Source organism: Larus michahellis, chromosome 9 (genome assembly GCF_964199755.1).
Source record: "Larus michahellis chromosome 9, bLarMic1.1, whole genome shotgun sequence".
NCBI classification, from domain to species: Eukaryota; Metazoa; Chordata; class Aves; order Charadriiformes; family Laridae; genus Larus; species Larus michahellis.
The window spans coordinates 11,689,142-11,713,828 of NC_133904.1; the positions used below are offsets into that span (position 1 = coordinate 11,689,142).

General features: G+C 39.1%; 1 protein-coding gene across 5 annotated transcripts; it reads right to left on the reverse strand.

The window, feature by feature from the left end:
* Positions 1 to 117: 117 nt before the first annotated feature.
* Positions 118 to 24,535, reverse strand: GABPB1 (GA binding protein transcription factor subunit beta 1). Of its 5 annotated transcripts, none has more exons than XM_074599840.1 (9): positions 24,360 to 24,535; positions 16,883 to 16,990; positions 15,773 to 15,940; positions 15,111 to 15,305; positions 13,861 to 13,972; positions 13,348 to 13,461; positions 8,372 to 8,557; positions 6,922 to 7,037; positions 118 to 1,921 (listed from the first exon to the last, which is right to left on the reverse strand). In XM_074599840.1, exons 1-9 carry the CDS (start codon positions 24,360 to 24,362, stop codon positions 1,769 to 1,771), a joined length of 1,155 nt encoding a protein of 384 aa, XP_074455941.1. In that variant the 5' UTR covers positions 24,363 to 24,535; the 3' UTR covers positions 118 to 1,768. The 5 variants fall into 5 exon arrangements, with proteins under 5 accessions (XP_074455941.1, XP_074455942.1, XP_074455943.1 ...); XM_074599841.1 differs by lacking the exon at positions 24,360 to 24,535 and adding an exon at positions 24,125 to 24,248; XM_074599842.1 differs by lacking the exon at positions 24,360 to 24,535 and adding an exon at positions 24,061 to 24,216.
* Between the last annotated feature and the right edge of the window lie 152 nt (positions 24,536 to 24,687).

The following is a 24,687-nucleotide window of genomic DNA, read 5'->3' on the forward strand; positions in this document are numbered from 1 at the left end:
TTCTAAGCCAAAAACAGGGTTTTTTTTCATATTTTTCTGAATGCCTAACACACCACAGCTTTGACCTTCTAATGCACATACAAAACAACTGAAATGGAATTGATTCTACACTATACATATGTGGAAAAGATATTTAATTGTAAAATAGAAAAAGTAGGCCAGAGTACAGTTTTAAGGGTAATTCTTCTGTGTACAGTATAGGTAAACTAGACTTTTTGCTTAAGTTTATATAAACAATTCCATAAAAGCAGTGAAACATGGAACAACAAAGCAAAGCACAAAGAGTTTTATCTTACAAAAAAAGGAATCTGCACAGTAGTTCAAAATTTAATGTAACACAGCACTGAACAGTCTTAAGGCAGCTCAGTCTAAGCACAGGACTAGAAGCCAGAAACTTCCGAGACCCATTCCCAGGTCTACCACAGATTCACGTGGTCTTGGGCCAGTCATTTAACACTCCCTGTGTTGCGCTTATACCAGTTATAAAATTGAGACAATAACACTCACTTACCTGCCTCAGGCAGTACAGTAAGGGCTCTTTAAAAGATTTTACAATGCTCTGAAGATGTAACGTGCTATATAAATCCTAAGCATAATAGATCACTGCACAGACGCACACAAACACGGTATCACAGTGAAGAACAATGATGCCAGGTAAGAAGAGCATCACTACAACATAAAAAATTATTGTCCAATTGCATAATTAAAATGCAAAAGTCCGTTTAGAAAAAATGTATCACTGAAATAATTTCAAGGCTATTGGGGAAAACAGATCAATAGGAATATTCTAAAAGAACTACTATTTGTGTTCCAGTGGAGACATTCGTTTCTATTTGTTACTGAACTTTAAAATGTTTGTACAGGAAAATTGTAAGACGCACAAAGTGAAGTTTCAATGCCTCCACTACCAAATTTTAAATTGCCTCTAATATGTAAATTAAGATATTTTTTGTTCTTTTTAATTACAAATTACATTCTTCCAAGAAATATACCATCCACAATAAAACTGGCTGCTAGCTTACTTCAAATGACCTATAGGCTAAACATTTTTCTCATAATTTTTCTCGTCTTTGCTGAAAAATACCTATGCAAGATGTACGTGTAGAAATTATAAAAACATGCAGCATATGTACAAACTGAAAAGTTTAAAAAATATTAGCTTCATATACATGTAAATCTACTTGGATATATCTGAAATTAAATATAAAAATTTCACCGCCTAAAATAAAAAAAAAAAAAAACAAACCAAAAATGGTTTTCAGAGAATCTGAGACAACTATTTAAAGCTGTACAAAGATTTCCACCTGGAAATGTCTTATTCAGAGAAGTTTACGTTGTTACCATGTAGAAATAACTGTTAACTCATTTTGCCACATAATTAATTTTCAAGTTGTCAGCTTAAATCAACAACATCACCCTTAAAACTGTTCTGTTTTTCAGAAGTTAGATTCATACTAAAATCAAAAATTTCACAAAAACATTGGCTTCTCATGTTTCTGGATCCCTTCAAAAAGATTTATCAACTCATTTTGAAACTGTAAAAAAAACAACTATTTACAGTATTTCATTTTAAATACTTTTCACAATTTCTAAATTCAGAGTTTTTATGTTACAAGAAATTCATCAGAGCTCACGGCTTAAGTCCAGTTATCAACTTGTAGCATCTTCTCTATCATGTAATCCTGTGGCTGTACCTATATAGCGTACAGTTCAAGATTGTACTGCAGGTTTTTGAAAGTAACAGGCTTTGCAGTATGTTCATTTTTTATTAAACTGCTTCTTTATTAGTCTGGAGGCGGTTCATTGCCTCTAACTTCTGCCGATAGGCCTCTGCTTCTTGTTCTTTCTTTAGAAGCTGCTGACGGTATTTTTGTGCTTCTCTGTTTGCCTCATCCAGCTGTTTCTGAAGAGTTTCTCTTTCCTATTAGAAACAGAACCAGCAATATTTTGTCAAATATGTATCAAATACAAATTAAAATGGCAAATACTTTTTCTTTGCATGCAGCTCACATGGTAGGGTATCATGTAGAAACTGTTCAGTTCTTATTCAGGCAAGCACATGTGAATGCTGCTGTGTAAATAAAACATGAACTATCACACCAGACAGCCCCCCCCAATAAGGCCTGAAGTGTAAATATAGTAAACCCAAGTTTCTTCAGCTGCAAAGATACCAAGCAAGTCTTCATGGAAAAAAAGAGTGAAATAAAAAAGTGGAAGCACGGTGATCAAATACTAATGTAATATATTAACATACCTCCAATGATTTAACTCCCTTTGTTACTTTTTTTTTTTTTAATCAACTTCTAATAGGATTGGAATCAGATCTAACAGGATTGCCCCATTCTGTTGTATTTCTAATCAGACAGTATAATGAAAAACTGTTACCTAACAACAATTTGTACTGGAAAGGGACAGCTGCCCACTAACTGAAATATACACATAATTAGTTTCTAAATGAAGTGATTGATACTATGCAATCCAAAGTTATAATTACATCCCCAAGGACACCACATTTTTATGAATTAGCAGACATTTAGCTAGATAAGCTTTTTCAGTTCAAAAGGAGTAACTTAAGGCTTCATCTTGCATACGAGTTTGTTGGGGATGGCTATAATATGGTTTCCAAGCGAAATAACACAGGAAATGCCACTTCCTATGAAGCTGCCTTAGGAGCTAAGGAGAATGTATTTCTATCTCCAGTGACGTAGGTTTGATCATTTTGTTTGATGCTGCACTGAGCCCAATTGAAAAAGCAATTTGCTTGGAAAATAGTTTTGTTTTGATCTTCAACCAAATACCATTTCATTAAAGTGCATCATACTTTTATGAGTAAGGTATTTGATTTCAAATCCTTCTTTCCACTGTAGATGTTAAGTAGCCACAGGAGGGAGGCTGTCAGAGAAGCAACCTATCTCCCAGAAAAACAAAACTCTTATCAAAAACTGAGGCCAGTGAAACCAAGTTGCCTTTTCACCTTATTCCCATCCCAGCAGTTCAGTATCACATTCCCATTTAACACCTCAAACCGTTGTTAGAAGTTTCGCCCTGCACACCCCATAACAGCATCCCTAATTCTTCACCTCCTTGATGCGCTCACATATTTTCATGGTCAGAGCCTGAAAATACCAAATACTCTGCCTCCCTTCTACTTGCTACTGTTCTCAGTACTTGTCACAGCCACATTTAGCTGTCACACGCTGTACTGAATGTGCTGGAATAGAATGACATAGGTGATCAGATCATTGCTAACAGCAGCATCTGTATAGCAAAAACAACAGGTGAAGGAGAGGTGTTATTAACAGGTAATAAAGACTAGCTATAATACAGAACAAACTCCATTTAGTGCAATCTGATTTTACATAGGGCTTTAAGAGCTGAAGGAAGCGAGCTAGAGTTTGCTTCATTTGGAGCACATGTTAATAAAACCGAGTTCATCTGATCTTGCTTACTTATTTGAAAAGGAAGTTCAGCTTCCACCATGGAAAATTTGCATTCTGCTTTATAAGCGACTTTATGAACGGCCAACCCTTGTAGCAAACTAGACTGAGAAATGCCAAGTGAAGGGTAAAGCGTACATCGCAAAGGGTCTGAAATACACCAGTGTTGTTCCGGCACCAGTCCAACCAAGACATACTGCTATTTCTTTAAGTTACCTATATAGTTTAAGGGGAGCCAACAGCTTACGTAAAACAGCCTTGTGGAGTAGAAAGTTGGTGAAGGGAGCTACAAGACAGTTCACAGGGAAGCAGCCAAAAACAGCTGATCCTGCTACACGCGGAAAGGAACCCTTCCCTTTTGCAGGCACCCAGCTCCAGGATATACTGAGCTAGGCATTATCTAGTGCCTAAATTTGTCACAAAAACCACATGAGAAATCTACTACTGGCAAGAAGCAAAGCTGCTCTATCTATTGTGCTGCAGAAGAATAAAAACCACCAGTAGCTCACTGGCCACTGGTTCTGCAGTGCATTACAAAAAGCAAGGCACTATCGCTACTATGGAGTGTGCGCAGACTGCAAACACTCGGGGGTGGAGGGGTTCGCAGACCACATCTTACAAGTATTTCCCACAGAAGAGAGAAATAGAGCCATGTACCCACATGGAGCATAGCACATTAAGGAAGGGATAGAAAAAAAAAAAAGGGAAAAAAATGCCTCAGTGGCAGAGACAAGAAGATAAAAATCAGTATCCACCAGTCAGACTAACAATTCAAAGCATATAGGTTAGTCCAGCAACTAATAGGTGGAGTTTTTAGACATAGCCCTAACAAACAGAAGCAGTTAAGGAACTGAGGCCAACTATACTGTCTAACTAGGCAGGGGAAAGAAATCAGCGCTTCTGGAGGCGCAATGCAGACCTACAGTGGGCTGAACAGTGAGAACTGCGTTCCTTAACTTTGACATCCGGAACAGGGAGGACTGTATCTGGTCTATTAATTTCATCGAAATCAGAAAGTGTTCTCAGGGCATTCTTTAGAACACAACTGAAAGTGTTCTAATTATCTGAAATCCCTTTTTATCAGTATAAAAACCTATCCGGGTAAAAATTAGAGAATCCTGAGTGCTCTTAAGAAATCTTCCATTTTATCAGGGAATTTTCTTCATTACATGTAACTTTTCTTAACTGTCTATATATTGACAATAGGGACACCCTATAACTAAAATAACCAACCCAAGCGTTCTTTTTAACAACAGAAGAAGCATAGATATGAATTCACTAATATAACTGATTTACAATTATGATTATATTTTTTAGGCTAATGAAATTATTGTCCTGGTTCTAATGCGCGTCACCTTTCAAACATGCAGCATGGGAAAGACAGTCAAATTCAAGAATGAAAATAAAATTGCTGTATGTTAATGAATTATGCATGAAAATGAAAAACAGAGTATCCGTGTGACAGGTGGGGTTTTGTTGTTGCCATCTATGTTTAAAATATCCAGCCGTTCAGGAAAACTACTATCACTCTTCAAAATGAGCTAAAATGTTTGAACTTAACAGACCCAAAAGAGAAAAATCAAAACCCACCACTATAGCTTTAGTCATTTCACAACACTTTCACAGGAAAGTTTGTCACCTGACATGAATGGGAGGATGTTCGAAATAAAGACTTTCAAACTACCGTTAACTGTTCATACACTAGGAATTTAAAATAACTGAAGAAAGCACTCTTAGCCTGGAATCAACTCTTCATAATTAAATAAAGGAATGAATCACCAAAGAAACCAAACAATAAAGGCTTTCTACATTAAAAAGGTATTTTATAGAGGGGGGGGGTCCCAATCCCTCCAAATTCAAGTATCTAACACCTTCTATGATGATGAAGTTTGAAGTGAACTGACTTTATGTGCACTTCTTTAATGTCCCGGTTAGCAAAGTGAGGGAGCACCACACCGCTGCGAACCACAATAAGGCTCCTGAAGCCAACTGGTCTCCACACAGAGGCAGAGGTCTGCATGTGCGTTTCCAGTTGCACAGGCAGGGACAAAGTCAGTCATCAAAACTTGCACTTAAGAGTAACACATAAAGTAACTCACCTAAACCAACTTCCTTTGATATTCGAGAAACATGTTCAAAATACATAATTGAAATTGGTAATCCCCTTAAAAGAATTATTTGTACTGTTACACCAACTATCTGCTATTAGGAACTGGTCAATTCATTCCTTAACCAATCTAGATATTTTTTCCTTCACCTAACAGAATTATTAAAATACGTAAGGAAACATAATTTCCTTTATGAATAATTCAGGCAGATGTTTAAAAGTGTGAACAAAATAAATGCTTTTATTGTAACATTTATACATTTTAAAAAACGCAGCAACAAAATTTCAACTGTCATGATAATCTGTAATGACCACAAAGCTGCAAAGGCCAAAAGCATTAGATGTGACAACTTAGGGGCAGGGAAAGCAAGTGATGAAAGGTGGTAATTATTGTTATTAGACATGGATAACATATAGCACATACTGTACAATAAAAAGTATTCAATTAGGCACAATTCAATAATATGAACTGGAGAATACAACCTTTGATAAATGGAAGTATCATGGAGTTGACAAAAATGAGAACGTACAGCCTAGTCAAGGCAGACAGCAATTTTCATGAACTTTTGACCAAAAGTGGTCAGCACACTTAGAAGTAACAGAAGGAGGAACGAGATGGTTGACCTATTGTGGCTAATATAAAAAAACCTACAATTTTAAATTGAACAGTTACATGTATTCGTCATATGTAAAAAGAAAAGCTCTCTCAATGTTGTTAGGTGTTCCACACTGTAATTAAGGAAAAAAAAAAAAAAAAAACAAAAAAAAAACCAACCCCCCCCAAAACAACCAGGACAGTGCAAAGATGTGTAATGGTAAACTGCTCCAGAAATTAAAAAAAAAGCTGGGGGGGGGGGGGGGGCACGGAGCAGATAAAAAATTGACAAACAGAATCTTACTGTTTCACATTTCCATTAACAGTTATCTAGATATCATGAACGGAAAGGAAACATTGCTAAAATTATGATCTCACAATCAGGACAAGCATGTGGTTATAACAGAAAGATTAGGGTACAGTACTCTCATTCACTGCTAGTGGAAGAGAGTCAAGTTACTTGATAATATATCGGTACCTTGTTTTAAAAACTAGCTAGTGATCTTAGAAGAAAGACAAAAAAAATTAAGTTATCAAGTATTTAAACAAGTGTCACTTTTACGTGTACGACCAGAGGATGAAACGAACAGCCCTCCTATATTCTTTGTACAATTTTGTAAGAGATGAATTCTAGTAGCAGGGGAGACTGAACAAGTTATTGTTTCACACACTTCATTCTGTGGTCACACAGAAATTAAACTCTAGAATACCACAAAAAACCACAACCAAATGCTCAGTGCTGAACAATCTGGTTAGCACATATCATGTAATATACTCCTTACTTCTATTTCTGCAGACTCCACGCGATTTTCAACAATCTCAATGCACTGTCTCTTCACTGGTGGTTCTTCACTTATCACAGTTTCTTCAGCAATGTCTGTTGCTGGAACTGTTAATACTGAAAACATATTCATGCACATGAATACATTTGCCTCAAGCAATACTTCACTATATAAAATTCATATAATTAAATAATTTTATTAACAGCAATAAAATGCAAAGACTTTCCCTTATGAAAAGACAACTATATAATAAAGTGAATTATAAAATCATTACAGGGAAAATTTACTAAAAAAATTTAGCTGCTTATATGCTGCTGAAGAATTTTAAATTCTGTTACTGAGGTCTACAATAGTTAGCTGTCACTTTGGAGTATCATCACCATTTTTCACAGAGTAAACAGACGTTACCAGTCTGTTCATTCTGCAATTATGTATCAGACTATCTCCTTTATAATGTTTCTTAAGCAAATACTAAATACAAAACTGGCTTTTGCTTTTGATTAATTAGAACACCTCAGGTAATCTGAAAACCCAGTAGTTTTTAACCCTGGAGGAAAAAAATTAGGGATCTAAAAAAATTTATACTCTAATTTACTGATGCAACCATCTGCCAAATAAGTGTTGTAATTGTCACTTCAATTACTACCTACACACATTCACGCTTTCTGATAACTAGCTGTACTTGTTCAGACAGACTGTGAACCAAATCACTTGTCTCCAGTGCACAACTCCTCAAGCTCCACACTGGGAATCCTCATGGAGAAACCAGAGAAGGAATCACTTTTGTCTAAATAGTAGTGGCAGAGCATCTTTAAAAGAAACCACCCAACACACACACACGTCACAAAACAGCACTTATTACACTAGCAGCTTCCACAAACAAAGTACACATAACCCAATGAGAAGACAATTTTTGTCACCCTGGTTTCACTGGTTCTGCCACTGCTCCTCTAAAACCTCAGGCATGTAAGACTTGGCTTTTGTTCTATGAAGAGCACACTCCATGGGACTTGCACAGCTCGCTCCATGCATCATATTTCTAAATCCAAGCCTCACCTCCCCAGGCTATTTCCAGCAAGGCAACAGCGTAAGTATTGGAAGAAGGCTTTAGTTTTACTCCACCTTCTAAATTTCTTAACAAGTTTGCAATAATCAAACTTACTGAAGGCAAAGCAAGTAATTACCACTTTTCCCTTAAACATCCCATTTCTCTGTCATATAGTTTAGTAATTCTTCCATTCTTTCTCCTAATGCAGAGGCTCAGCTAACATGTGGTAACTCACTGAACTGCAGCAGCTCATGGGTCTGAGCCTTTTGCAGTAGAAGAATTCAAAGATATACTTAAATTGATAATTACACTAAATTGTCCAATCCATTTGCACCTCAATTTATTTTTATTACTGTAAATAAAATAGCTCCTTAAGCTTGAACCGTACAAGTTTCCACTCACCTTGCTGTCCATCTGGCATGGTCACAATGATTGGCTGCCCTATTCCACTGGTTGGAATCGAATGCAGATTTCCAAGCTGAATGCCGTCTGTAACTATAGTAATAACTTGCTGACCTCCAGAACTGACAACTTGCTGAATAGCACCATCCACAGATTCCGCAGTCACAACTTCTTCTGTGGCCACAACTATCAACAGATTAGTAAAGGAATTAAGTCAATTTATAGACTAAGCCATGTCTTTTAAAATTTGATTCCCCCCACCCCCCATAATGCATTACTACATATAATTAACACAAATCTTTCACCAAGCCTACATAAAGCACTAAAAGCTTGAAATGTACATGCAAACTCTGTCCTAGTTTACCTTGCTCAATATAACCTTTTTTTTAATTTAGCATGTTTCCCAATAGATACACTCCATTCAAAACTGACACTTTGGGTTCACTGTTAACATGGCAGTAAGAACATGAGTTGTTTTTAAGAACACAAATAACTTTTGCATTGTACACAAGCTGGACTAAGTTACACTAACAGCAGAATAAAAAAAAAAAAAAGAAAATTAAACTTGAAATACCAGCTTGAAACCACCCCTCAACCAGTGCCTTGCCAGGACCCAGCCCTGATTTTGCTGCTTACCATACTGGTCTTCAAAACGGTAATAGACTGAGAGATTCTAGAGAATCTTAAAGTTTTCTCTGTACTACATGGGTACTTCAAACACAATCACAACTTTATTTATTATACGAAGTATGAAACAGGACTAAAGGAAAAGTTCTGCAGAGCTGACATTTCTATACCTTTGAAGGAGAAAGATAAAGCTTAAAAAGTAAAATAAACATTATATGTATATAATTTCATAGATAAAAGTAAAAATAAAAAATCCCAGCTCAACTAAACATTTCAAATTCATGACTCAGTAATGAATATACAGCTGTGAACTCTCACAGTTCTATATTACATCTGTAAATCAAGGTAAGATAAGGGAAAGATCGCACTCAGAACTAGAACGCATACCACAGCTAGCACTACACAACGTAACTGGGGTCTCGCACTACCACCCGTATTTTTTTAAAACAAGATACTGAGGCAAAGAGCAAGATCACTAGTAGCACAATCAAAGAATTTCAAGCACACTGACTCTGTATTTTATTTTCAATTTGCCAGGGTAAAAGCAAAGCCTTTGATTTAAATAACAGACATTAGAGTCCTTTCTATCTACAGACATGAAATTAAAACCCTATAGAGTGTGTTGTGATGCTGAAGATGAGAGAAGGTAGATAAAACCCTGAAGCTTTCATCTTTTAAGTTAATTACAATATAACACACACACAAAAATCACTCTGTAGTTCAAATAATGAGCTCAGTCATTGCCTTCTTTATGTTCGGAGATTACTGTCCTATAGTACTGCTTAAATATTCACAGAGTGTTTATTCAGTAAACCAAAACAGTAAGTCCTACATGAATAAGTGCTGTTGTACTGAACTTGATTTGGCTTCCAAGTGCAGGCTCAGCAGTAAGACAGACCACTGTCACAAAAAAATCCAAGTTGCAAGTGCCAATACTAGCTGCTGTAGCAAACAGCTCTGTTCTTTCAGTTTCAAACTCGGCACTGGGCTTTTAGATCTGGAACGAAATATTATTAGGACTTCTTCACACTTTGAAAGAAAAATGGAGATTTTGTCCGGAAAAAATTTATTCTATACAAAAGGTAGATATCCCCATAAATACAGGCCTTATTCCTTCCTTGCTCTCCTTCCCTATCTATATCCAATAGTTATCATACTTCATTTGCTGAAGGAAAGGTGAAGTCATTTAAAACAGCAGCACTATTATTTTCCAGAATTACTGTATTAACGTGCATTATTTTGTTCTGCAGAGTGTGTGGGGAAAGAACACCTGCGTATGCAGTAAGACATATACCTAATACCAATATAAGTACACCAAATACCGCATTCCAAATACACATCTTAAATCAGATTTTTCTCTAATCTAACTCTGAGTTCCATACATACATTATGCGCCACATTTGTACGTAACATCAACGTCTTCATATATACTTCATTTGAGCAACCATTAAAAAAAAGCATTATTCAATTCAGTTCCAGTGAGAAGCACCTTTCTTCCTTTGGTTTTAAGAAATCGATGCGTTTTTAACTGTAAGACATGAGGAACTAGGGGGAGGAGGATCAGGGTAAAGTTAACTTGGAAAAAGGAGAAAAACCTAGACAGAAACAACATAAAAGGCAGAACTTACATGCTTTGTCCAAGTTTATACAGTCTTAAATACAGGAGGCTAAATTAAAGATAAGAACCAAAACCATAATTCTCAATCCTGCAGTTCTTTAGAGTATTTATAAATGGATCTTTTACAAGGGATCCAGAGAAAGGGGGTTTTATGTTGCTGGTTGTTTGGGTTTTTTCTTGAACACACTTACTAGATGCATGGGTGACAAAAAGCTGCTTCTGTATATTTTACACTTTATGGACTATTAAAGGAGAAAGAAGCCAGGAAATAATTTGCAGACAGTAAGATGCTGCAAGACTGCCCACATGACTGCATAAAAATCAAAGCAGAACAGAAATAAACAGGAGGGTTAGGTATGATGCACACTGCATTATGGACGTGGGAAGCTACTGCATCAAGACTTCAAGCTTATTCCTTCCTGCCCGTCATCTCCTGCCTCCTCTCTAATTTTATCTTCAGTGGTTTACTGTGATGTAAGGTAGGTTACGCTGCACCACTGCAAGGGTAGGGCCACGAAACATGAGAACACTCGGTTACCTACCAAAGGCTACTAGTCCTGGATATGCACCTAATGCTCTGTAACCCCATGCAATCCCTTCTTGAGTTTCTCTCTCCTACAATTAGATACGAGTTTCATTTCAATATATTAATTGATTGAAAACAGCAGTTTCTTCTGTAATGAAAGACGCTGCATTCTGGTTTTGAATCAGCCACTTCCAATATTTAAATGTCATAGAACAGTACAGCTGTACTGAGGTAGTGCTTTGAATAGCAGTAGAAGAGAAGAGCTGTACTAACAAGAAATCCTGCATGATTTCAAAATACTTAGAGATTAAAACTCAGGTATATGTTGGGGGTGCAGCTGTCACGTCAGCAAGTCTGAAAGTACAGATCGCGTCTATATTTTCAGTGAAAGCTGTGTCCTTAAGAATGATGTCATCTGCAGACTTGAATTCTGCGAGAATTTTTAAGTACCAAAGACTTTGACCACGGAAAGTATCTCAGTTCTGTAAAATTTATCATACTGACCATCACCAATAAAAAAGTAAAATAAATGCATTTCTTCAGAAACGCATTTGGAAAAATTCAGGTTTCCCATAAGCATCATAAATTCTTGATCGATAGAGGGTTGTCACCCTCCATAGTGATCTCCAGTCACTGGCTTTAAAGCTAGCCTCATCTTGCTACATATCACATCACTAATCACAGCTCAAAATCCCGAACTAACTTGGAAATAAGGCTATGGTGCTACATGTCAGTATAATGGATACTAGAAATACTAAATAAACAAAAAACAATCTGGCCTACCATAAAACTCCAGTAGCTACAGACATATCGTACTGCCTGAGAAAACTGGGGAGCAACATATGCAAAACAGCACTGGGCAAGTAAAGTATGCATGAAATACTTCACAGCTTTCTTTAGAAAGCCAGGTCTCCACCAAAACACTTTTTGGGACTCTCAGAATAACAGAAGTTTTAATGCAAGCACACCATGTAGCCTACTTCAGAGACAAAAACCTAGGGATTTCTGTGTCCCAAAGCTAGCTAACAAAGAATTAACAGAGCACTTGACCTCCTAAGTGCTAGTTTTACCTGATTTTTTTTTTTATGCAATGGCAAGACATTAACATACATAATTGGAAAATATGGTCTGAAGAGAAATTTAGTGGCATCCTCTTATAAAATAATTTTCAGTAATTCAGAAGCTTTTGATCACATTTTAACTTTATTGTAGATGGTATTACAACTTGCTTGACATTTAAAAGGAGGTCTTTTCCTTGCTTATATCTCTCTCAAACCTGTTAGTGGTAACGACTAGTCCTGACTGCCATTTCTTTCTTCACTTAGTGCCTTGTAATGAACAAAAGTGAAAAAGTACGCAAAGCAAGCACCACATTATTCAGAAAGAATGGAGAAAGATATCCAGGGCAACTTGCAGGGTATGGAACCTTGACCAAAGTTGTGGTTTTTTTTTTTTTTAGACAAAGCATTAACTGGCAAAGATCCATGGGGCAGGGGTGAAGGTTTTTCGTGTTAAGAAAGAGGAATGCAAAACTTGGGAACTAGGGACAATGGAATTCCTCGTGCCTTTCTGGCTTTTTTGTCATTCCTTATGGAATAAGAGAGTCTGCATATATCTGCAGTGAGGGATGCAGGATGCTTCTTCCTAGGAGAACAATAACGTATTGCTAGGCTTATGTTTACCTGACATGGGACACACCAATCACTACGTATTGCTATAAATGCAAGTAAAATGCCTCAATGTTGAAAAGAATACCCAAAGACATTCTAATGGGCAAACTGCACATTAAGATCACCAGATATATTCTTGGGCCTTTTGGATAAAAGATTAAGAAAACCGCTGACAAGGGAGATGCAAACAACATCATGGGCCATCTCCCAATATTTAAACAGAAAGAAGCATTCAAAGAAAACACTCTCCCACCAAATGCAACTACACTGTATGTAGACAAAGATGTGAATTCAATCTCCTGAATTACTCCTGCTTTCAGCAAGATGAATGTGACTCACATTAGGCCCAGACATACCAATTGTGGTCAGAAATCTTACTAAGAAATAACTGTACATATGAATGTGGCAACCTTCCAGGTGAAAGTAAAGGAAAAATTTTGTTCATGCTGAAAAAAGGGAATGAACTACATCTCCAAAAGCGTCAGTTATGTACTTCCAGTTTATTAAATGAGGTTAAATGACTTAGCTTTCTAACCTGGTGTTTCTGAAGAATTAGACAGTGGAGCTGATGCTTCTGCTAAAGCTGCCAATGTGGCTAATACTGACGTTGATGAATTTCCAAACTGTACAGCGGACACTCCTGTTTCATCTAGTAGGATGAAAAAAAAATAATGTTAGGTAATAAATTTCAAACCAATGAAGTACCTTTTTTATTATTATTGCACTGAAGCTTCTAACACACAAACACACACTCTGCTCTCAGCAACGTTCTGATAATGCAAAGTGCTATCCTGAAGGTAAGTTTGTTAAGCAAACACAACTTCTGATAATTTATCTCTGTGAAGACTGTTGTTCTAAGTACCTAGATATTTACAACACATAAAAAAAAAAAAAAGAGGAACATGGGAACTACTCTATTCTTACCACTGTTTTTCCTCAAGCCTTTTCACTAAACGGTGAAAATCAATCCAAGTATAAAATCCCAGTAGCTATCCTATAGGCATCTAAATACCTGATCCATTTGATGTATTTGCAGAAGATACCAGACCTGTTAGATTCACCACCCCTCCAGGTCCAATGATGAACTGTGGTGTTGCTGCGTGTATCGTCACAGTGTCCGGACTCTCTGGATTCGTATTGATTTGGTTCTGCATTGCAATCTAGGAGACAAAGGTAATAATATCATTCCAACTGTAGGTATAAAGAAGTTATTTACCTTGTAAGAACTAGAATTATTGCACGTTCCACTTAAACAGGAATGGCCTTCCTCATTATACTCATGCAACATACACACATCATGTCACATCTCGTGCTCTGTGTAAGTACATGAGAAACGTATTTTTGGCTGAAATCTAAAGACAAAAGGTCTGATGAAGTGGAAGAGAATAATGACAGACTGCTACTTCTCCTTACCATTTATTGTAAGCAAAGAGGACCATACAAAAACAAGGCCTTTTTGTAGACGTGCAAGCTCAAGTATCTAAAACAGAGGCCTGAAGAACCAAGACTGCTGTGGCAGCTACGTGCCATGAAAATTGGCTTGGACAACATAGTAATTGCCAGGAACTGAAGACGGCTTTCTTCTTTTTGTCTTTCTTTGAATGGTTATTGACTTCTATTTACTATATCCTTTCTGTAATGAAGAGGAGGCTAAAGGAAGAGACCAGAAGTTCACAGAGTTCAAGATGTAGGGGAACACCAGATTTATATAGTGGCTTAATGGTACTTTATGGTTTGCTTTCTGTGCTTTTCTCAACAATGCTTAGCACTCAGTTTGTCTTTAAGACCACTACTGAAGAGTGAGCTCGTATTTCCATGGAAGTGTTTGTTATAATCCTGATCCAAATCGCTTCTCCAACAATCCAATCCTAGTTTTTCTAATTCAGGAAAAATTGCCATCTCTCCTCACGTTCAGTTCTGTTAGGAAATTAACATCCATACATGAAGCTAAGTGAACGCTCGGGTATAGTAAAAAAAAAAAAAAAAGTAAAAAATGGCACAGTAGGGAGTTACATTTTTTTATACCTTGCTTGTGAATACTCCACCTAGTTTTGTGTACGCTCAAATTTAAGAAAATAAAGACACTTATCCTTGACTTTGTAGGTGGTGAAAATGCTCTTTGGCTAACTAATGTTTACTAACATTAATCTAATTTCCATGTCATGAACTAGACTGGAGTGTAGCACTATTAGTGAATATATGACCTCACAGCTGCTATATATATTAAAAGCTTAGTTTATCGCATGTATAAACAGGTACTTTGCTGCAAGTTCCTTAACATCATGAATCAAAAGTTACCTGTAGTATTTCTGCAAGGTCTTCATTTCCATTGTCTACTGCAATATCTAATGCCGTTTTGCAAAATTTACTCTGAGCATGAACATCTGCTCCATACTTGATTAAGAGTTCTACAACTTCTTGGTGGTTATGTTCAGTAGCCCAGTGAAGTGCAGTCATTTTGAGCATGTCCTTCGCATTGACATCAGCACCGTGCTACAAACAAGATGATTGCATAAATTATGTCATTAGAAGTATCTGAATTAAATAATGCTGGTCACAGAATGAAGCCCAAAATTGCCTTTCTCTAGCGGTAATGTCCTTTTATCTTACATTTACAGATGTATTAAATGTACTTCAATCTAACTACCAAATTATTTACCTCAAAGGATTTAAGACTCCCTAAAACATAACATATCTTAGTTCTAAAAGCTGTTACTCACACAATGTCAAATTAGGAAGTAGTCTTATTTTGAAAGAGCAATAAATAATTCACCTGAAATCACAATGCTTTTAATGCTAAAATAAACTACAGTTTAATAGGAAAACAAAGCACCCAATGCACACAACATAAATATTAATATCATTTCAATGCTGGTTTCATGACTAAAAGGAAATTGTAAATATTTGATCATAATCCATTGTAATATCCCCATCTCAGACCTTGTTTCAGCAGCCTTTACCTTAAGTAAGACTTCCACTATGCTGGCATGGCCTTCTGATGCTGCCATATGTAACGGAGTTCTGTCAACTTTGGTTCTGGCATCCCGACTTACACCTGCTCGCAGCAACACTTCTGTTGTTGAGTAGTGTCCGTACTGTGCTGCTAGATGAAGTGGAGATGTTCCCAACTGTAAAGTAATGGAAAAAGTGGAGTTTTAACAGATGTCAGTATGAAATATTTCTTCTTATTCTGGAGCTATCAAGCTCAGGTGTCAGGTCACCAGTTCAAATCATTTTCCCTTGCAGTCTCAAAGAAAGAAGCTGTCGGGACTTTTACAGAGTATGAAGGGAAAAAAAATTAAGGTTTGGCGGGGGGGTGTGTGTTTCTTTTTTGTTTGTGTTTTTTTTTGTTGTTGTTGTTTTTGTTTTTTAATAATCACACCACACTAAAAGCAGCTCACTGGAAGCAACTTTTTGAGGTCTGTGTTATGTTTTTTCTGTCTTTTTCAGGTGTGATGTTTCAAGGGGCCTAACCCCATTTTTAGTATTGGTCAGCACACCATACCAAGATTGGGAGGGACCTCCGGAAGTCATTTAAGTCCAATCTCCTGCTCAAAACAGAGTCAAGTCAGAAGTTAGGTCACTAAGTAGACTAACGCTCTTAAGGACTTGTGAATACCCTAGAATTTTAGGTATCTGACCTCCCTATAAAACCTATTCAAAAATAGGCACCTCCAAAGACACCTCAGAGTCCTTATTACAGTGAACTCTCAGCTCCACGTATTAGGTAGTTGGGACTGCTTTCGTAATTCAGACCTCTTGCTATGCTAAATGCATAAACACAATACCTAGGAGGATGATTGCTGCTTTCTCCCATTAACCATTCCAAAGTTCATCTTAAAAGCCAGCGGAACAAGCTCATTTGCAGTATGTTACTAAAATCAGTAGGAGGTCACATGAAGAAACCGACAATTTTAATTTTTAATTAGACATTAGATGATGTGACTGCAGAATTCCAAGAAGAAACTCCCAAGGCTGGCAATATAAATGCTTAATTGTAATAATCCTATTTTCTTCTTCAGGTGAGAAAAGTAAGAGGATTTACTGAACACTGCAAAAGTTTTCATTACCCAATCTGTGGTAAAAGGTGCTCCATTTGCCATCAAAATGCGAACTTCGTCATCCTGACCTGCTCGTGCAGCTTCTAAAAGTTTCTTTCCCAAATCTACTAGTGACATCTAGTGAAGGACATAAAGGAATATAAAGAAAAAATAACAACATTAATATTATTTTAAATACACAATTGCCACTATCATTTTTTTAATTATTTCTGAACTACTCTGAAAAGTTAAAAAAACAGAGTTGGTATTTTAGCCATGGAACAAGCTTAACTGATTGCAATAAGCAGCTTCATTTTAAAATTACTTTTGTCAGCCATACAGAACAAATACTGGGGTGAAGATTTCAGTACTACAATGCTATAACTTTGCAGCTGCTATGGTTACATGACACTAAATTTAAACTGAACTGGATGCGAATTTCTTATAGCAGAAAGTGGTTTAGAAGCTCTCACCTGATGCTGCAGCCTTCTGCAGCTTTGTGCAGGTTTCAAATGGTACTACATCACGGCTGCTATGTCACATGCCCAAAGGCACTGCATTCACCTATCCAGAATGCCCATACGTATTTAAGAGGTACCACTATGTAAACACATTTAGATAGATATGAAACACAACACCTTTCTGACATCTTGTCCATCACTATCACTTCATTTTGTTCACCCTAAAATACAATTTCTGTATTCCTAGATACAAAACAACACAACAGACATGTATTATTGTACTATTTGCATCAGATACATGAAATAAAATGTCTGCCTGAAAACAAACATTACTACCTGCTTCAACTGTCTACAGTTGCTAAAAACATGTTAAGTGCAAAATTTTGATTGAGGCATGACTGCGATACTAGATGAAGAACTTCCACATCATCTTTAGATAACGTTCCTTTTACAACACTCAACATTCCATATAATAAGAGCATGCAAAACTATATGTAGACAAATGACACCTATCTATGTTTCCATTGCATCAAAGGATTCCTAGTAAAACATCTTTTTAAACCCACTCTATTTCCATACTTGCTAACTAAACCTTAACTCATGCTACTACCCAAAATATCTCATTACCGTTTTAGTCCTATACCTATGTTTTCCACTACCAAGATGCTAAAAATGGAATTACTTTCATCAGTTTGGTTTCCTGTCACAAGCACAGTTCAGCCTGTGTTACTAATAATTGGCTATGCTACCAATTTCCTACAAAAAGTTAGAGTATATCAGTTCAAAAAGAAATACCTATAGGATCATATTTTAATCTCTTTTCTTAAACATACGCCACTATCACAAAACCAACATATTTAGAAAGTTTTCTGCACTTGGCTCAACTGGCAAAATCTGTTTGGTATATTGCTCAATAAGCTGAAAGCTATCGACTTTGGAAGAAACTAGAAAGGAAGACAGGAATAGTGCAAATGGAGTTGGAATACTCCAACATGTATCAGTAGAGCCATGAACTGGAGCAGATTACCTCTTTGTCTACAGAACTGACTGCAGGCAGCAATATCCCCTTCACCAAGATAATATTCCATTTATGTCCATCCTTCCAGTACATATGGACACATTGATTTGTCTCTAGCCAGAAAAGGGAAGAGAAGCAGGAAGGTGGCAGGGCAGGACAAATACTGACAATGGGAAAAGGAAGGAAAAAAGGATCACAGAGTCAGATGCAGAGGAAGGGCCAACAGCTGACTCTCTTCCATAAAGAAAAAGAGCAAAAGAGAAACATGAATAAGAGAAAATCTATTATCCCAGCTAAAGGGAGACACTAGGATTGTGTCCCTTTATAGGACAGAGAGGGCACTTGGCAACTGCAGCAGTGAAATGGAGGAATACAGCACTCTCTTTATATGGCATCCGTTTTTTTTTGGTGGGAGAAAGGGGCACAGGGAGCCCGATTTAAGAGGGGAAAAAAGCACACACAGACACACACACACTTTTTCGAGTGATCTAATACCATCACATGAAGGTCCTCAGAAGCAAGAGGAAAGCTGGAACTTAACTGGAACTTAATGCAAAATACTGAAGTTCGGAACTACTTCAGAAAGACAACAATTCATTCTCCTTGTATTTATTTTTGTTTTAAACAAGAGTAGACAGAAGGAACTAATGGAGTCTCCTTTTGGAATTACAGAACAATTGAGGCTGTAGGGGACCTCTCAAGGTCACCTAGTTGAGCCTTCCCTCCAGTCAGAGCTGGCCCAACAGGCTCAGGCTGTGCAGGGCTCTCTCCCGTTGAGTTCTGAATGTCTCTGTGGATGAACATCCCACCACTCCTTGTTCCAGCGTCCAACCACCCTCATGGGAAAAGCTGCCTTTTGTGTTTACCTGTCTTTCTCCAGCAGACAAAAAGATAGCCTTGATAACAAGACTTGACGTCTGTTAGACAACATAAGTAGGCTAATCAAATTACAGTATGTACATTTAATAACTACACCTATTCAGAACCCACTGACCACATCTATGCTGATGAAATGAACTGCAACGCTGTTACCAAAACCCTATGCAGCAAAATCAAGCAGGAAAAAAAAAAAACGAACACAAACAAAACCAATTATGGTGGCCTGCAAAATACAAGTCTCACTCCCAAGGGATGTTAAAGACAAACTTCAGCCTGAGATCGACAGCTTTTCAGAGTCTCGCTGAACCACTACTGTTGAACACACTGTCAGAGTGACAGTACATCAAGTTCTCATCTCAATGCAAAACTAAACAGCGCTGTACTATACTCAATAAGAAATGTTGTAACCAAGGAAAAAAAAAGAAGGACATGAAAGATCATACATGACATAACCTTCATTGCCACCTATTACTTACATTAACCAATACTCTCATGGTTGATATAAAGCATATTTTAAACAATCACAAAGCATCACAGAAGTTTATGTATGTTTCATGATATACAATTTTAACTTCAGTTAAAGCGACACAAATTTATGTTAGAAAGGAAGTAAAAGTTTCAGCTCTCATAGGGTACTTGAAAGCATGCTTGGGCCATCTAGCGGAAGAAAGTTAAAATCCTAGCGAAATTACACTGTTGAGCTCAAAAATAAAAATCACATTATATGTGACGAATGCACTAACAACGGCAACCAAAGAGGCCTTTCCAACAAAAGACTCATGCACACTTAGTCACTTTTAACCAAAAAATACTAGCATTAACAAAATTTCTCAAGAGTAGTCAACCCAAAGCTGATTTCTACTTGACAGACCATTCTAAGGACCACATTGTAAGGTCAGGAAAACCTTGAGTAATGATATGCCCCACACTTCCCTCCATACCCTTCCATTGCTAGCACTGGGACGTAATGAGACAGGTCTGCAGTGTCAGAATTTCCCTTTCTTCTCTTTCCGGAAAAATTCTTCAGCTGCTCTCTCGAGATCAGTTAGTCACACTACAATAGCAGTGATACTATCAAAAGCAAAGCTCTGTATATAGTACCATAAAATATATTTAAAATTGAAATGAGATTTCCATTTCAAAGCATCGCTCTTAGTTAAGTACCGCTTCTGCTCCACGTAGTGTTACAAATCAACCCTGCTGAACTGTGTTAGAGTGAGCTCTTCAGTAACTGTTGTCATTTCCATCAAGCTTGGCTAGAATGACAGCTGGGTAGTGCTTTGTAAGAGGATTCTTTCAGACAATAAATACATTACTGGCTCTGATATAAAGTCTTGAGACTACTGTAGTTATTCTTATGGCAATCTGAGTATGTTTTCGGACTTCTAACAACTCCTACACAACTGTGTGAACAGAGGGGTTTGTCTACAGTTGAGTAAATAGGGAAGAGCTTCTGCTGGGTTTGGACTTTGCATTAATCACCCCCTGAACTTCCACATTTCATTACTGCAAACCATTCTGTACAGTATCGTTAGCCAGATGCTACAATTAATTGGTAATTAAAACTTCCATTAAGTCATTATTGCTATTTTACTTCTGTTCAATAGGAAATCATACTGCTTTTCTGTATCCATCTTAAAGTTTTTATACATCTTATAAACCTCCAAACATCATGCTGTTACCACAGTGGTATATAACAGCACTTGACTGCAGTTTAGGTGGAACTGTGTGTGAAATGGGCTCTGTGGGGAGGAACTGAAAAAACACGCAGCTTGGGAAGCCTGGGGTCCCCCACCACAGCCTACAGACAACAGAGCAGCAGCACCTGCAGTCCAGAGGACGAAGATTGTTTGGCTTAAAATACTGCAGCACCTTTCAGACTGGTGCCCTGCCCCAAAGACCCCAGACCCAGCCCTATTCCCCTTCTACCACTGGGGTGGTGAACATCAGCTGGCCAAGACTGGCTGGCACAAAACAGCTGTTGCAGAACATCTGCTTACATGGAGATCTCACAGGCGCCAATGTACTTCTACCAAGGCACATGCCCAAAAGAGAAATACTTACACTAGAAGAGCATGGACTGCAGCAGTGCAATTTACCAAAAGGTAAACTGAATCAATATACACCATACCTATGATAAGGATTTCCAATCATTCCTAAAAACCCTTAAAAGTTCCATAAAATGCTAATTAAACAGGTCTCTCTACTAAAGTGACACGCAGCATAATTGCCCTTGGACTATGGCTTGAGACCCATAATCTCTCACACCCATTACATCTTGAAAAAAATGCCCTTTTCAGAATATCTTTTTCTTTCCATTATTTAAAAAAAAAAAAAAAAAAAAATCAACCTCCTTCCCCAGACCTGATATTCAGAAATCATCCTACTGATTTCAATATTGCCCAGTATCACTAGAAATTTAGAAAAGCAATTTCTAACTAACTTTATACGGCTATCTATACCAAGGTCAAAAGTATTTTGAAGTACAGAGTACAAATACTTAGCAATAACTATTTAGATCTTTAATCACTCAGTTTTGAACATTAATAGAGTTTAAATAATATAAACTTGCTTTATTTTTTATTTCTTTTACATCCTGATATAACAGCGTAATACTTGAACCCAGAACAACTCTTCAGAAAGTTTTTTGTTTCAATTACAGTTTTGTAACTTTTAAAGGAACCAGAAGGTCTGCTTTAAACCTAGCACATGTATTTCCATGTGCTAGCATCTCTTTAGAACTTTGGTATGATTTTACCATATATATATATATATATCATTTAAAAATGACTATAGTGACTTACATGCGATAAACTCAGAAAGTTCCTGTATTGTTTCCTAAGGGAATCATACTCTTCCAAATGTATTTTGACGATTATTTCACATCATACTTCAAATCTTAATATAAGTATCATAGGCTTAGAGTATCCACACTTCTATCATGATAATGAAAGTGACATTAATATATTAATAGCAGTCAGCTTTAATTCCAGTGCTTTCAGCTTTTCTCTGTGACTGTGTTGTAACTAAATTCTCTCTGGTTTGTTTAAACAGCAACATGACCTTCATGTTGGACTACACATGCATCAGATGAAAAATATCTGATTTGAGAAGAGAGATCAGAAATGCAAATGTATTGTTGAATAGCTCAGTGGTTAAGATAGTCAAGGCTGTATTTATGCAGGTCTGTCCTCCAATTAGGTTCATATATTAATTTAAATTAGCAACAATTATCAACGTAACTCCATTAAATAATGCAGACAGTAGAAAAATTTTGTCCTTAAAAAGGAGAGCTGACTTAGCCGTTATCTGCAACAAAATGCAACATCTGAAAAATATTATTATGCAACAACGGTGAACCATTGGCACCAACCAAGACTTGGGTTGGCACTGCCAACAAGCTGCAAAGCTTTCACAGCTAAGTTTGGCAGTAGATACCAAAACATTTACATTACAGCAGCTATGACTGACATGAAGAATCTAAGGGCTTGTGACATAGCCTTTGAACTGTACTACAGCCTTAAGTGTAAGTTTCACATTGATTGGAACTCGAAAATACGCTCAAACAGAAGTCATCAGCGTCTCTAATTAAAGCATTCATTTTATTATGGGGAATCTTCCTTGACAGTTTGTGTCTAGCACATAGGCCTAAGAAAAACTAGAGAACAAACTGTTTTCAGCAAAGAAAGTGGGTCACAAATAAGTGCCTACACCTAGTGTACACTGATCTGCCATGTATACTCTTAACTCTATTTACACAGCAGATTTAGGTACCTTTACAAGTATTTCTGTGTGCACACTTCAACCAAACTGCTTAGTGTTACTAATACTTCAGGAGCCACAAATAATTTAAAAAAAAATAATTAAACAAAAGTACTCCTATATGTGCATTCACAACTCTTAGCATATTTAACTCTAATATGCAGCACTTGACATTAAATGAAGGCTGCCTTAGTATGCAGGTTAAAGGACAACACACAACTGCTTTAAGTTAAAAACTCTTAAGTGCAGCCGACTTCCTGCAGGGGATTTCACCGCCGTGCTATCAGAAGGCCCCTCAGCAACAGAAACCACTTTTGACTACTAGGAGAGAAAACAAAAACAGCAGTCCCACCTAACACATCTTATCCCTCGTTTATGCTCCCACCACACGCTTTATTAAGAATCCAAAGCGAATCGCAGACTCCGGCGGAGGGCGGCCGCAGCGGATGGACGCGCTCCCCTCCCGCCGAGGCTGCCTCTCCTCGGGGCACCTTTGGCGCCAAGCTCCGGCACGCAGCTCCGCCGGCCCCGGGGCGCCTGGCCCTGACATGAACCGGTCCCCGCGCACCACGCCAGGCCCGAGACCGGCCCCACGCAGCCCACACCGGGCTGCCCTGTGGGGAAAGCCGCGGGACGAGCTGGGCCGCGCTCTGCCCCCTCAGCGCCTGGGCCCCTCGCCGGGCGCGTCGCGCTCGCCCGGGCCTGGGCGGCAGCGGGAGAGGGGCCGCCGCGGGCACCCGGGTCCCGAGGCGACCCGTGCGTGTCCCCCCGCCGCCCCGCCAGCCGCCCGGCGGTCCCCGACCCCGGCGCAGCCCCTGCCCCACAGGCCGCGCCCGGCGCCCCGCGGGCCGCCCAGGCCGCCGCCGCGGCCCAGGCCGCCGCCGGCGCTGCCCGCGCCCCCCGCACGGCGGGGTCCCCGGAAGGCCGGCCAGCGCGCCCGCTCTCCCCAACAGGAAATCCTGGCTGGGCTGGGCGCTGCGGAGGGAGCCGCGGCGCCGGGTTCCGGGGGAAGTGGAATTATTTTTTACCAGCGAAGAGATCAACTTCCACATCCGGTAACAGGGCCCTATACAAAGGCGCAGACTGACCTGGAAAAGCTTGGCCGGCCCGGGGGGGGTGAGGGAGAGACGGGGCGCGGGGATGGGGCCTTACCGTGCTGCCGGCCCGGCCGCCGCCGCCGCCACAACAACCAGGGGCGCCGGAGGCCGCCGCTCATCGGCGCCCAAAAGCCCCACACAAAAGTCCCCGCTGCGGCTGGCGGAGGGACACGGCGGGCGGAGGGGAGGGGCGCCCGCGCTGTCCCGCCGCCCCGCCGCCAGCCCGCCGCCGGGCCTGGGGCGGCGGGGGCCGCCCGCGGGCAGCGCTTGGAGGGGCGCCCGGCACTTACCATGGGGTGCGGGTTATTATCTTATTACACAAAATATCCCCGACAAAAGGGGCTCGGCGGAGGGATACGGCCTCGGTGCCGCCCGCCGCGCATGCGCGGCGGCGCGGGGAAAGGCGGGGGAAGCGGGGACTGGAGGGGCCCGCCATGTTCCGTCCCGCTTCCCGCCCGGCGGGGGCAGGGCGCCAGCAGGCGAGCTCTCAGTGTGCCGGGGGCGGGGACCGCCCTGAAAGCAGCTTGAAAAAAGTAAGAAAGGGGGTCGCTGTCCTGCCCGCCGCCCTTCTTGGGGCTCTTCGTTGCTACAGGGCTCTTCCCGCCTCATCGTGCCCAG